Genomic DNA, 14,274 nt, shown 5'->3' with positions numbered 1-14,274 from the left:
TTACCCTTTTTTTTCCTTACCGCATTTAAAATAACGATTTTTTTCGATTTCAATTCGATATATCGAAACTCTCCTTTTTTTTCGAGCAGAAGACAAAAAAAATGACAAAGGAAAGGTTTCCCCTCCCCTCGTGCATCAATCGTCTGGTCACGATTTTAACACTTGGACAAAATGAAAATAATAAATATAACTTTAACGTCACTAAGGAAAGCAATTTAATATCGATTAATTGGGGATCTCTGAGGAGGTAGTGGGTGGTGGGGGGTAGAACTGGTAAAACAGAAAAGAAATAAAAGAAAGGAAAAAAAGGTTCATGAGGTCATTTTAAATCAAATAACAAATAAATATTGTTCCCTTCCAAAAAAAAAAATAAATACGTCACAGATTTATAAAACGAGACTCGACTTGTAATTTAAAAAATCAATGTTACCAACATAACGATTTAAAAAAATTTTTTTTTTTTAAATTATAAATAAATTTATTTAACGGTTTTCTTGTAATTACGATAGGGGGAAAAAAAATTATGCGTGTCAATAGTTGTGTAAGGTAATATAAAAAAAAAAAAAATTTCTAATGCTACGTTCAATCCCCGGTTAAAACCACGTTAAAATCCTTTAACCGTCGCAAAAAAATTTAATTTAAATTTAAAAAAAAAAAATTTTTTTCAGTTAAAAACCTCGCGTCGTGACAATTTTCTGATATTGTTTGTTGTTGTTGTTACTTTACTATTTTGTTTTGATTATTTATTATTGTTATTTATAATAATCCGCAATTAAAAAAATTTAAAAACGTTCATTAAAACCCGATATGAAATTTTTTTTGTGAAATAAAATCGTCACGCCCCATCTAACTTCCCTTTTTCTCTTTCTCTCCACCGAAATAAATAAAGAAAAAGGAAAAAAGGAAAAAATTATCCTTAAAATCATTGCATGGCATGTTAATGACACTTATATTAACCGTCGTTGGTCAAATCCTTAAAACTAAGAAGAAGAATGGGAAGGGGGGCGGGATAAAGTGGGAGGGAGAAAGAAAAAATCGAAAGTTGACGTGTGACCACATTTTGAAAATGATGGGGCGATAACATCTCCATCGAGTAAGTCAGTTTATGTCATGCGTGTCTTTTACAGGACCTTAAACAACAACAATATAATAATAATAATAATAATAATAATAATAATAATAATAATAATAATAATAATAATATAATAAGCTTTCTTATTAAACTTTTTTCTTTTTTTTTATCGATGAAAAATTCATATCTTAGAAAACTGTCGTGGTTTTAACGATGGTAAACTCATGAAAATTTTTTTGTTTATAAAAATTTTCCCAACGCGATCGTTCTTATTGTTGTTATTGTTAAATCGAAAAAAACATTCGATATTTAAAATTTTTATCGTAAGATATCATCTATCGTCGATTTACTCAACACACACACACACACACACACACACACCGGAAAATGATGAAGTTTCCCTCCCCCCGCCCCCCCTCCGAAGTAATCCAACAATAAATTCTTCATTTTCAATTTTGTAATTTCGAATCTTTTCAATTCAAATTAACGCAATTGAATAAATAGATTGTTTTCCATTATAAATTGATACTTTTTTAACCATGAGAAGGTTTTTAATTATTAAAACAAAGAATGTGAAAAAAAAAAAATTTCGAGGGTTTTTTATTTATCTTATTGCGCCATTTATAATCGCAAACTACAAATCGATACCATTTTTTTTTTTTTTAATTGAAACTTTTCATTAAAGCAAACAAATAGCCCGTAAAATAAAAAGGCAAAGAAAGCATTTCATAAAAGAGAGAGAGTGAGAGAGAGAGAGAGAGAGATTCAGGTCAAAAAACTATAAAATAAATTTTAACATTCGAGTTTTGTTATAAAACCGTCGGATCTGGCAACGTATAAATAATTTTTTGTTGAAAACGACAAAGCGTTTATGCAACAACCCAAATTATTCGAACTTAAACATTCGAATGTATTTAAATCCCATTTTTTAACCGTCGAATCGTATCCGCCGGTATAAACGGCATTTCCTGTTTCCGAATACGTCACGGCGTTTATAATTAAATCCGATGCGACGATTTCTTTAATTCGTGGAAAATTTTTATCCAAATTATTTTCGTGTATGCATAAATTTCGTCCGTCACGATTTAAAAAACAAAAATTTTTCCCTAGAAAACAAAGCGGACTCCTTCCTTGGTGTGTGAATTTAACAACCGCGCAAGGTTTAACCGAACCTTTTGGCAAAAAAAGTAAATCAAAGTTAAAAGAAATAGAAGAAAGTTTAAATAAAATTATATAAATTTTACTTACCGTTAACGACTTCTGCCACGACTACATCTCTATCTCTTGCCGTGTATACCATATTTCCAACAGCCATCAAATCCCAAACTTCTTCTACCAATTCGAATTTTCCTATTTCTTTATCATCTTTAAATTTGATGACCTGAAACGAGAAAAAAAATTATAAAGTTTTCTCCTGTAGGGTAGGAGGAAGCTCCAAATTCTACTGCCACTTTAAATCAATTACATTTCCTTCGGTATCGCCAGCCCATAAAACCTTTTCGATTTTGTCAACGTAAAGTTTTTGCGGTTGGTAACAAGTTGAGGTCAACGTTCCAGAATTTTTACCCGTTTTTAAATCCCATAATTGTATAGAACCGCCGGAGGAGCACGTATAGAGAACGTTGTCGTTTGCTGCCATCGATAAAATTCCACCGAGAGCTTCCATCTCTGTAACAAATTCCAGATCCGGTTTCCATATCTGTAAACAAAAGAAAATTTTATTTTTATTTTTTAAATTTAAACACGTCGTCGGATGCATGCGATCGACTATGTATTGCGTGAGTGCATGTATTGTCGTCGTCTGACTTGAAAAACTTTCATCAACAAGGTAATCTGAGTAAGAAAAAATTTATCCTCAAACAAACAACAAACAAACAAACACACACAAGCACACACACCTACGCATCGTTTTATGATAAAACTTTTATAATTTGACGCAAATCAACGTGAATAAGTACGACTGAAGGAACAACAATCATTTTAAAAACAAACAAAACAAAACGAAATAATAATGATGATAACGATTAATTTTTTGCGAAGGGGGAGGAGGGGGGGGAAAGGAAAAAACGTTTTGAAATTTAATCGTAATAAAAAATAAAAAAAAATATTCTTGGGTTTTTCCTATTTTCACATGCACTTCATAGACAAAACGCTTTTCGGAGGAGCAAAAAAAAAAAAAAAATTTATTTTGTAATGAAAACGATTTAAAACAAAGATGGCGCGACTCGTTAAAACATAAAACACATTCAGGAATAAAATTTTACAATAAATCGATTGATTTGATATTTTTTTTATTGATTTTCACCTTAATTTTACCATCATCCGATCCTGATATAATTAATTCATCGTGACAAATAATATTTGAAACATTACATTTATGTTTATCTTGTTCAGAAGAATTTTTAACAGTTTTTAAAGACATTTTGTTCTACGATTCACAAAGTTTAGAATAAAACTGAAAAAAAAAACTATTTTTAAAAAATCTATAAATAAAACTATTATTATTATTATTAAACATCGTCGTTTTTTAAACGTTTTGGCTCTTCGTCATATATTTTTTTTAAAATTTTTAATTTGTTATTGAGATGATCCACGTTTTTAAATTTTTTAAAATATTTAAAAGTGGATTCAAAATTTCAATTTTTTTATTTTTAATTTCCCAAATTTATTTAAAGTGTTTGTTTGGAAAAAAAAAACAAAAAAAAAAACAAAATGAAACTGACTGAAAAGGAAAAAGTAATTTAAAGGGATAAAAATTAATTTGTTTTGACTTATTAATCCCGTATGCGTGTTTGAATTCCCCTCCCCCCCCCCAAAAAAAAAAAAGAAAACTAAATCCTTTTCCGTATTATCTACGCACGCGATAAAAATTAGTGCGTGGTAAAAAAAAAAAAAAAAAAAAAATGCACGACTTTAATAAAAATGACATAAAACGTCGTCAAAGGATTTTTTTTCTTCCTTTTTATTCTGTTTTTTTTTTTTACCTTTGTTTGATTAACATTTTTTGATTTTGGCTAATTTGTGAAAGATTTCTAAAAATATTTTTAAGTTTGTGAAAACAAAAAAACATTTAAGTATTTTTTTTGTATCAAAATTTTTAAATACTGAACAAAGTTTAATTTTAGAAATAGAAAAAAAAAAAAAAAAATTACTTTATTTATAATTTATGAATGATCTTCTCATTGTCTTTTCATTGATACTCATTAGTCATTCATGTTTTTGTTTTTTTTTTTGTAAAATGTTGTTTTTATATTACTTCTGAATAAATATTAATTGTTTTATATTATTATTGTTATTGTAAACTTTTTATTTTATTTGTGTTTGAAACATTATTGCTCATTCTTTTAATTTCCTACAAATAAAATAATTACAACATTTTACAACATAAAAACATTAATGTATTGTTACAACAACACTTTATAATATTTTTATAAGGATTAACTATAATTAAATTTGGAAAAACTTTAACTTTATGAAAATTGGATCACTCAATACTCAAAAATGTTAATGTCATAGAGAAAATGAATGGTACCTGAAATTTTAAAGTAATAATTACAACCGTTAAGTGATGAATCAATTATTTAACATAAAGTATGATGAAATAGATGTTCTTTGTCTTAAAAAATTATAAATTTTAATAAGTATTATGCACAATAAAGTAAAATTCATTAAATTTACAAGAATGTTTTTTGGCAGTTATGTAAACAAAGTAAAGTTAGTGAAAACATACTAACTTGATGTAAAATTTGACCCTAATCATAACGTTTGAAAAAATGACTTTCTCGATTATTTCAATTTTAAAAAATTTAATGATAAATTACTTAAGGAAATTTATAAAATGATTAATTAATTGTAAATAAATAATAAAATGTATATTAATTTGATAATATTTAATAAAATTACCTTGTAAATGTGTCGGTGAAGGAAAAAAAAAACCGGTATTTTAATTCGTTAGAAACTCCCAAGCGGATAAAACGTGAACTAATTCGTCTAATTCCACGTAAAAACAACATAGAAAAATGCTTAAAAAAACAATTAAAGTTTTTTAATATTATGTTAAAATGGATATTAATTTAAATAAAATATGTAGAATTTGTTTAAAGGAAGGAGATGATTTTAAATCAATTTTTTACAATGATGAAATATCTAGTCCGATACCCGTTTCGACAAAAATAATGGCTTGCTCTTCGATTCAGGTTATATAAATATATATAATTTTTGTTTTTGTGTATTTTTATCTCAAATTTTTTAAATGAAACGTTAAAAATTTTTAAATTTTATTATTTAGGTCGTTCTCGGAGATGGTTTACCCGAATTAATTTGCACCGATTGTCTATCACAAGTTGATGTTGCCTATGATTTTCGAGAAAAGTGTCTTACTGCTGATGCAACTCTTAAAAAATATGTATCAATGGTTAAACCTCTGTACTCTTATACAGATTTAGTAAGAACTTTTTTTATATTGAAACTTTTATATGTTTTGTATAAACTACCCATTCAAACCTAATTCTAATTCATAATTTTATCGAAATGTTTAATTAAATGCTTTTTACGACAATATTAGAGTCGCTTCAAGTTTTTCTTATTTTATTCCCTAAAATGGCATAAAATAATTTATATAATGTTATTTTTTTTTTTTAGCAAAATCAATTCCAAATGACAGTTAAAAGTGAAGAATTACATTTAGTTAAGAAAGAAACAAATGGAAACAATGATTTAACTAAATCTAACATTGAAGATTTTAAATTAGAAAATTCAGAATTATATTCTTTTAAAGAAGATAAGGAAGATAATTTAATTAACGATAACAGTGAAGTGCCTCATAGAGTGTTAAAAAGAAAGAAAAAAACTGAAAAAAATTTAGAAGTTAAGGTCAAAAAAAATTCAAAAGAAAAAAAAATCTCAAATTCGGATGAGCCTTGCGATAAGAAAAAGAAAACAAAATATGAAAAAGATGTAAAGTGCCCGATTTGCAAAAAAACATTCGCTTATTTATGTATATTAAAAGATCACATGGTCCAACATACAGGTGCCAAACCTTATTTGTGTTCTGCTTGTGGCAAATCATTTGGTCACACTGCATCATTAACAAATCACATGAAGACTCATTATTCTGACAAACCGCATAAATGTGACAGATGCGAATTGAGTTTTCACAGGCGAGCACACCTTGTATTACACATAAGAACGCACACGGGTGAAAAACCCTACGTCTGCGATGTTTGCGGACGAGATTTCGCACAAAGTACCTACCTCAAAGAACATAAAAGAGTTCATTCTGGTGAAAAACCCTTTGTGTGCGATATATGCGGTCACGGATTCGCCAGAAAATCTTGCCTTGTTATGCACAGGAGAGTTCACACGGGTGAACTACCCTACGCGTGTCCCGAATGCGGACGAGCTTTCAGTCAAAGATCGCAACGTAAAAGGCACGTTAAAAAAAATCACAAAGGTTCTGCTTGTTTGAGAGCGACCGGGGAACTCATATTAAAAGATCTTGATTTAAAAAATAAAAATTATAATAAAGAAGAAAGCGTTAATGAAACAATCACGACGACGAATGATAATTCCACGAATGAAAATAATAATTTAAATTTAAATCAAGAAAACGATTTAGTAGTAGTACAAAGAGATAATACAATACAACAATATCACGTGACATCTCCTCCTCCTAACAATTCCTCCATGTTGGTTTATCATCAAGACAATGTTTCAATGTTATATCCGACAATGGTCATGCCTTTACCTCTAATATAATAAAAATCATTTCAATGAAATAGTAATAATCTTTTTAAAAAAAACTTTATACTAAAATCTCAGGGCTTGAAATTATATATACATTTATAATAATAATAATAATAATAATAATAATAATATAAGTGGATTTTGCTTATTTACTCTATTGAGCTTTTATATATATATATATTAATTTTTTTTTGCGATTTTTTAAATATTTGCAACTCTCTCGTTTTGTTTATTCACGTTGGAGAAAATAAATAAATAAATAAATATATTTATGTACGTAAAAATAAAATTTTTATTTTTTTTATCATCATCCTACTTATTCCAAAACGTTTAATTAAGGTAATTAATAATAATTACATAAAAATTAATTAATAATTAAATGATGGGAATCTCATCGTCGTGAAAACAAAAGAAAATACTTTTTTGATTGACTGAGTAAAAAAATCTAAATTAAATAAACGGTGTTGTCGGAAATCATGAGTAAATTTTGATCGGAAAGAATTTGAAAACACGCATCGATTTCTTCTTTCGCCATTGGTTCCGGTTGAGAATTTAAATAACTCATAACTTCGTGCATGGGAAGTGATTGTTCTCTCGTCGCCACAAAAATTTTCGATATCGTATCCTTGAATACCTTCAACCTTAAATTTTTTTTTTTTTTTATAAACCGATTGAAAGATTTGTGTGATTTTAGAGGGGGGGATCGGGAGGCGCCATATTTGATCGCGATCGGTTTTAATTAAAAAATTACTTACTTTTCGTTCGAGACATCGATTTGTGTCGTTTGACTCGTTCCTCCTTTTTCTCTTGTGATGCGAGATTGTTCCCTTAATTCGGCCAATGATGGCGTAGGTTGTTCTTCTTGACTCGTCAATCTTTCAAACTCATCAGCTTCCTGTAAAAAAAAAAAAAATTTAAATTTAATAATAAAAAGTAATAAAATAGTATTTTCAAATCGTGAAACTACCAACCTGTGTACTTCTTAAACGTTTTGATCTTTGATCTCGTATTTCGTTGTCTTCATCATCATCCACGTCCATTTCTTCTTCGTCTTCGTTTCGACTCCTTTTCTTTCTATCTCTTTTATCGAGTACTTTTCTAAAAATGGCGTATTGAACTAATTCAATGGCAGTAGCTGCATCTTCCGCATCGACGGTTTTTGAAAATCTCGCTTTGGCTCGTGCCGTAGACAAACGTATCAACGTTTCTAATGTTCTTGCCGTAATGGGTTGAGTCTACAGAAAAAGTTTTTTCAATTAATTTAAAATTATTATTATTATTAAAAAAAATTATTACTCATGACTCACTCTGGCAACGTCGGAACTTAATGTATCCTGAGACCTAAGTCTGGAATATTCTTCCGATATGAGTTGTGATGCTTCTTCTGATAAAATTGGTGGTTTCATTGATTTACACATTATTATGTATTTTTTTATAAAATTTATTGTTAATATTTGATCTCTGTTAACAATAAAAATTATTATTATTATTATTTTTTTGAACTTACTTTTCATTCGAACAAAATTAAGTAAAATGAACTGACTTTTTGGATCGATTTTTCCCATGCAGCAAAGGATTATATTTTTCAAACATATCATTTTCATTATTCTTTCCAGTATCGTTTGATGTGTATATTAAATCCGCACCCGTGTTCATCGAAAGTACTTCTCCATCTTGTTCATTTGGATTTCTGTACCTATGCATTCTAACAACATGATCCGAAATCCTTTTATCATCTTCTGTATCAACGATATCTAATAAAACAAAAAGCAAATCGAAACGGGATAGAAGGGAATCTTGGAGTCCAATATTTTCCATTGGAGTTTTATACTGATCGTACTAAAAAAAAAATTATAAAAGAACAACCATTAGATTTAAATTATAAAAAAATTTGCATTTTTTTAAAAATGTGTAACGAACGTACTTTTCCATACACGGGATTTGCAGCAGCCAACACGGAGCATCTAGCATTTAAACGTGCGTGGATTCCAGCTTTGGATATGGTCACTTTACCCTGTTCCATAACTTCGTGGATAGCCGTTCTGTCAATGTCAGACATTTTATCAAATTCATCGATGCAAACAACTCCTCTATCAGCTAATACCATGGCACCAGCTTCTAATCTATAAAATTAAAAATATGAAATAAAAAATATTTTATAAAAATTTATTTCAAACATTTAAATTACCTTCTTTCATTAGTTTCGGGATCGGTGGTGACGGCTGCGGTCAAACCAACTCCTGATGAACCTCGACCTGTAGTCGGAATTGCTCTTGGCGCCGTTTGTAAAACAAAACGAAGCATTTGTGATTTGGCAACACCGGGATCTCCCACGAGCAAAACATTTATGTCACTGCAAATTATATTTAAGTTAAATAAGTACTAAAAGAATTTAAAGCAAAAATAAAAAAAAATTTCTTTTACCCTCGAAGTCTTGTTCCATTGGGTAAAACTTTTTCTGCTCCACCGAGTAACAAACACAAAACTGCTTTTTTGACATAATCATGTCCGTGAATAGATGGAGCAAGGGATTTGCTTAAAAGTTCAAAAATGTCTTTTCTTCTTGACAATTTTTTAAATCTATTCATATCATCTCTCGAAAGAATGAGATTAGATGTTGATGTTATGAGAGAAATGCTATTCGCAATGACAACAGTACGAAAAATTCCTAAAATTTTATTTTTAAAAGTTGATTTTATGCACTTTTAAATAACTTTTAGTAGGAGTTGAAATATAAACAGGTATATTACTTACCACTTGTGAAACCTCCATGTTTTCCAGGCAGACATCGATAACAACCTATGACTCTAATTCTATCTCCAGGTTTTGCGGCATCGACAAGATCATTGTCGCAAATGACATCAACTGATCTTGGAAGTTGTCCAGCAGGTGCTTTTTCAGGCATTTCTTGAATTGTTAGCGTTTGATGATCTTTATAACAAGACAGTCCATATTCAGTTTCTAACAAATTCCCATCTTCGTCCTAAAATAATTATTATATATATAAAAAATCATTATTCAAAATTTGGCTTTTAGAAGAAAGATGGAAATTCTATGTACAAACCTTTGTAGGATAGACAGCTGAAGATGGATAGGCTTCAGTTGAAGTTAAATCTGTATACTTTCGTTCTAAAAACTTCCCCGTTGTTGGACAATAATGTACGCTACGAACTATTTTTAACTTTGAAAAAGAACCTGGAAAAATTAATATTAATTAAGTCAATAATAATAATTATACAAATAATTTTTAATAAATAACAAAAAAAGAAAGAAATTTACATTTAGAGACGATTCCTTCGACGCATATCAAATTTCCCAAAAATTGGCTGGTTAACGTTCTTGGAGTGACATGTTTGCTTCCAAAATTTCCTTCGAATCCTATAAAAAAATCTTCATATTCTTTAGCATAAGCAGGATCTATATTAGCCACATATTCTTTGACAGCTCTTTGAAAAGCAGCTAGCTCGATAAAACAATTATTCAATAAACTAAAAAAAAAAAAAAAAAAGAAAATGTAATTAAAATAAATATTTAAAAAATATTAGAGACATTTAAAATAAATAAATTAAACTAATTTTACCCCCGACATCGATTTGGATTTTTTTTTCTTAAATCATTGACATTTATAATTATTCTTCTATCTTTGTCTTCAATCATGGCTTTAGTTCTTTCATAGTATTTACCGCTTTCTTGCTAAAAATCAATTAAAAAACAAAAGCTAATTTAATTGTACATTGGCGAATGAAAATAAAAATTAAAAATTAATTAAGAATTAAAAAAGCAGTCAATATTACTAAGAAGAGCATTTTGTAAAATTTTAATTTAAACTCACCTCATCATCCAAAAAATCTAAATAATCTCTTTGTAATTCTCGAATTAACACTTGATTATCATCATTAATAATATCCTCATTCATTTTTAATTCTTAAATTATTAATAATAATAATAAAAAAATTAAAAAAAAAAAAATTAAAATATTAATTATAAGTTTCAACAATGCAACAACACCTTGTAATGAGAAATGATTGTCACAACATTTTTCCCGCAAAAAATTTTTTTCATCTGCATCCACGTCGGTAAAAGTTTACAGTTGGCAACGCTGAAAATTGTACAGTTGTTACTCAGTGGCAGACGGGAAATAATAAACACTGGAATAATAGCCACGTATTGCATTTTTGACCAGTATCAGGTCACACACTACACTGCCAGTTGTCTACATTCTTTCGTACAAAGTGTTTTAAAAAAATTTCACATATATATTTAATTAAATAAAATTATTTTAACTAAAAATGGCTGCTAAACAAAGAATGAAAATTGCTAATGAAAAAGCTAGTAAAAATATTACAATGAGAGGAGTTGTACAAAAATCAAGTGTAAGTATAATTAAATATTTTCTTTTTAAATTATAACTGGATTATTTATCTAAGGTAACGTTATACGTTGACCTTATTTAATAATTTTTTTTTATTTGTGCCAAATCTTTTTTATTAATTTCAAACTTTTCATTTATTTTCGATTCGTTTTTTGTCGATTGAGTGTTTTTGTATTCCATAATGTTTATATTATGTATTATTATTATCATTAGAAGATCATTTACATGAAACATATGTTTTTCTCTAATCACTAAATTACATTTGTCTTTTATTATTATTATTATTATTTTTTTTTCCAGAAATCTCAAGATGATAAATACAGAGTTGGTCCATGGCTTCTCGCATTATTCATATTCGTAGTATGTGGTTCAGGTAAATACAATAAATTAATTAAAATTAAATATATAATTAAATTGAAATTAATTAAATAAAAATATTTTCTTTTTCACAGCTTTACTTCAAATAATTCAAAGTATTAGAATGGCATAATTTTTTTTTCCACAATAGTTAAATCTGGTCTTACAACACAACTTTCAACAAACTGGCTTTCAAATTTCAACTTTCTATCGCAGGTATAATAATAATAATAATAATAAATTTCACCATTCCAAACATCACATAAACCTAAAAAAACAAACAGACAACAACAACAACAACAGAAAAAATCCAATTTCTTTTTTAATATTTTCATATACACACAAAATTTTTCTTACCAATCGAACATACATCAGTCGTAATTATAAGTTATTATTATCGATTATTTTAATTATTTAATAATTAAACAGTTTGATGTTAAAAATAAATAAAGCATTTCTTATAAAATATTCATATTCATATAAATAAAACAGTTAAGCATTTTTAGCAGCTCCCAAATATATATAAAATGTCAAAATTTTTTTTTTAAACGATATTTATGAAAAAAAACATGTACTAATAAAATGTATTTTTTTTGTTTTTGATTCGTTTAAATCAAAGTACTAATGTTTAAAATATATATCTATTTAAAATAAAGATTAAATTTTTTTTTTTTTTTTAAATTTAAACAAAACAATTTATTTTTTTTTTAATTTTAATTTTTAATTTTGTAAATTTTTGTATATAAATAATAATAATGAAAAAAAATAAATAAATAAATAAATAAATAAAAAACTTAAATGATAATGTATAAATGAGAAAATGAAATTAGTTTGTTTCATCATTCCCAAAAAAAAAAAATCCATTTGATTAAAAAAAATAATAATAATAATTATCATATGAAAATTATTCGAGAGATTTCGATAAGAACAACAACAAACAAAAAAATTTAAATTTAAATTTAAATTTATTATTATTAGTTTTTTGTGCATTTATCTAAAAAAAAAAATAGTAATAATGATAATGATGCAATATAAAATTTTTTATTAAATTATTTTTAATGATTTTTCTTTTTTTCCCTCTCTCTCTCTCTCTCTCTTACTAATGTTAATTTCTAATCGTGATAAGATTAAATTAATAACGATGATAAATTTTTATATTTCGTCGTCGTCGTAAAATTTTTTATAACAATCGATTTGTTAAACAAACAAAACAAACAAAACAAAAAATTTAACAATTTGAATTTTATGTTAAATTAAATAGCTTTACTCCACGAAGATTTAACTCCCGATATAAATTTCGATGTATTTTTCAACCGGAAATTCTCTCTAGTTGATTTACATTGAGCCGGATGTGAAAGTATTGCTAATGTTTGCGGTCTTATAGACATGGTTGTAAATTTTTTATTTCCGGCTTCGATTCTAAGTCCTTTTACGGTATCGTTTAACGAATTTGCAATCTGAAAAATATTTTTTATTTTTTTTTTGGCAAATCCGACTTGAAACTTTATGCGCATTAGTTTTTCTACTCCCCCCCCCATCTCCCCCCGCCATAATCATCATTACCGTATCAATTTTCAAGGTAATTAAGAAGTAATTAAAAAAAAAAAAACTTGCTTACCTTTTTCTCCGTGTCTAATCTGTATTTCGCATTGTTTACTCTTCTTTTTAAATCGGCTATGTATCTTTGTAATTGACAAGCTTGTATTTTATAATTTGCCTATTGGAAAATAGAAAGACATAGAGATAGAAAACATTCTATTTACACTTTTCCATAACGACATTTTTTATTGCCCGCCATTTTTAATTTTTAAACTTATCACTTAATAAATTAACTTGGATTGAAAATTATTTCGTTAATCGATTTTTTTTTTTTTAAATTAACTTCGACGTTTTTATTACTTATTATTATTATTATTATGGCTACTACTTATTTTTTAATAAATTTTATTACTTACTCTTATTGATGGAATGTTATGTAATAATTTATGAGAAGTCGTACGATCGATCGTTATTATCAATTCTTTATGTAATTGATCTCTTTTCTCTCTTAAATCGTTGCATTGTTTTTCATATTTATCGGATATTTCTTTTGCATCGTTTATCTTTTCCTGCCATCCTGCCTCGCACTTGACAACAACAACAAACAACAAACAAAATTATTATTATTATGCAATTGTTTAAAATTTTTATGATTTGTTATTCGGTGTACCTTATTCTTCGTTTCCAATACCTGGTGTTGACGAAGAACAGCAGATTGAAGCAATGAATTCCTTTTATGTTCCAAAGTGCGTCTCTCTTTCAGCACTTCGTTGAGTGCCGAGAGGATGCTTAATTCTAAACAAACAACAAACAAACAAACAAACAAAATATTATTAATAGTATTTTTAAAAAAAAATAAATAAATAAAAAATTTTAAAAAAAATTTTACTTTGTATGTTGTTTGATATTTTGAGAGTTGCCGAATCAGGAGCCGGAACCGGAACTCTCCAATCCGTACCTAAAAAATTTTCTTTTTTTTCCGCCATTTTCTTTTTTTTCTATTTTATTTTACAATAATAAAACCTGTATTAATATTTGTAGGAATTGTAATAGAATACAAGCGGCGCTTATTTGCGGTTGATTTAATAATTCCGATAAACATTTTCCAACGTTTAATAATTTTTCAAACATTTTTATATTTATAAAATTTCCTCTCATTATAAAAAAAACAAAAAAATGATTGAATGAT

The 14,274-nt window shown here is 27.3% G+C and overlaps 5 protein-coding genes across 5 annotated transcripts; 2 read left to right on the top strand and 3 right to left on the bottom strand.

Moving 5' to 3' along the window:
• Window positions 1-1,864: 1,864 nt before the first annotated feature.
• On the bottom strand, window positions 1,865-3,494 carry Phum_PHUM496020 (Polyadenylation factor subunit, putative; the record flags this gene model as incomplete). The annotated part of the gene is made up of 4 exons (XM_002430667.1): window positions 1,865-2,244; window positions 2,321-2,453; window positions 2,538-2,771; window positions 3,378-3,494. 4 exons carry the CDS (start codon window positions 3,492-3,494, stop codon window positions 1,865-1,867), a joined length of 864 nt encoding a protein of 287 aa, XP_002430712.1.
• Window positions 3,495-5,728: 2,234 nt separating this feature from the next.
• On the top strand, window positions 5,729-6,829 carry Phum_PHUM496010 (uncharacterized protein; the record flags this gene model as incomplete). The annotated part of the gene is made up of 2 exons (XM_002430666.1): window positions 5,729-6,494; window positions 6,678-6,829. The coding sequence occupies 2 exons, from the start codon at window positions 5,729-5,731 to the stop codon at window positions 6,827-6,829; spliced, it is 918 nt and encodes a 305-aa protein (XP_002430711.1).
• A 433-nt stretch (window positions 6,830-7,262) lies between these two features.
• On the bottom strand, window positions 7,263-10,990 carry Phum_PHUM496000 (DNA replication licensing factor MCM3, putative; the record flags this gene model as incomplete). Its single annotated transcript, XM_002430665.1, has 14 exons — window positions 7,263-7,458; window positions 7,573-7,712; window positions 7,789-8,052; window positions 8,125-8,278; window positions 8,361-8,656; window positions 8,742-8,940; window positions 9,006-9,170; window positions 9,242-9,485; window positions 9,572-9,800; window positions 9,882-10,012; window positions 10,097-10,305; window positions 10,398-10,510; window positions 10,650-10,741; window positions 10,939-10,990. The coding sequence occupies 14 exons, from the start codon at window positions 10,988-10,990 to the stop codon at window positions 7,263-7,265; spliced, it is 2,484 nt and encodes an 827-aa protein (XP_002430710.1).
• A 116-nt stretch (window positions 10,991-11,106) lies between these two features.
• Phum_PHUM495990 (stress associated endoplasmic reticulum protein, putative) lies at window positions 11,107-11,679 on the top strand (the record flags this gene model as incomplete). Its single annotated transcript, XM_002430664.1, has 3 exons — window positions 11,107-11,190; window positions 11,490-11,562; window positions 11,642-11,679. 3 exons carry the CDS (start codon window positions 11,107-11,109, stop codon window positions 11,677-11,679), a joined length of 195 nt encoding a protein of 64 aa, XP_002430709.1.
• Window positions 11,680-12,799: 1,120 nt separating this feature from the next.
• Window positions 12,800-14,243, bottom strand: Phum_PHUM495980 (uncharacterized protein; the record flags this gene model as incomplete). The annotated part of the gene is made up of 5 exons (XM_002430663.1): window positions 12,800-13,003; window positions 13,165-13,263; window positions 13,502-13,672; window positions 13,777-13,873; window positions 14,098-14,243. The coding sequence occupies 5 exons, from the start codon at window positions 14,241-14,243 to the stop codon at window positions 12,800-12,802; spliced, it is 717 nt and encodes a 238-aa protein (XP_002430708.1).
• Window positions 14,244-14,274: the final 31 nt, after the last annotated feature.

This window comes from Pediculus humanus, genomic scaffold (assembly GCF_000006295.1).
Source record: "Pediculus humanus corporis 1103172108265 genomic scaffold, whole genome shotgun sequence".
NCBI classification, from domain to species: Eukaryota; Metazoa; Arthropoda; class Insecta; order Psocodea; family Pediculidae; genus Pediculus; species Pediculus humanus.
The sequence above is the reverse complement of the archived record's forward strand: the minus strand, read 5'-3'. Positions and strand labels throughout refer to the sequence as shown.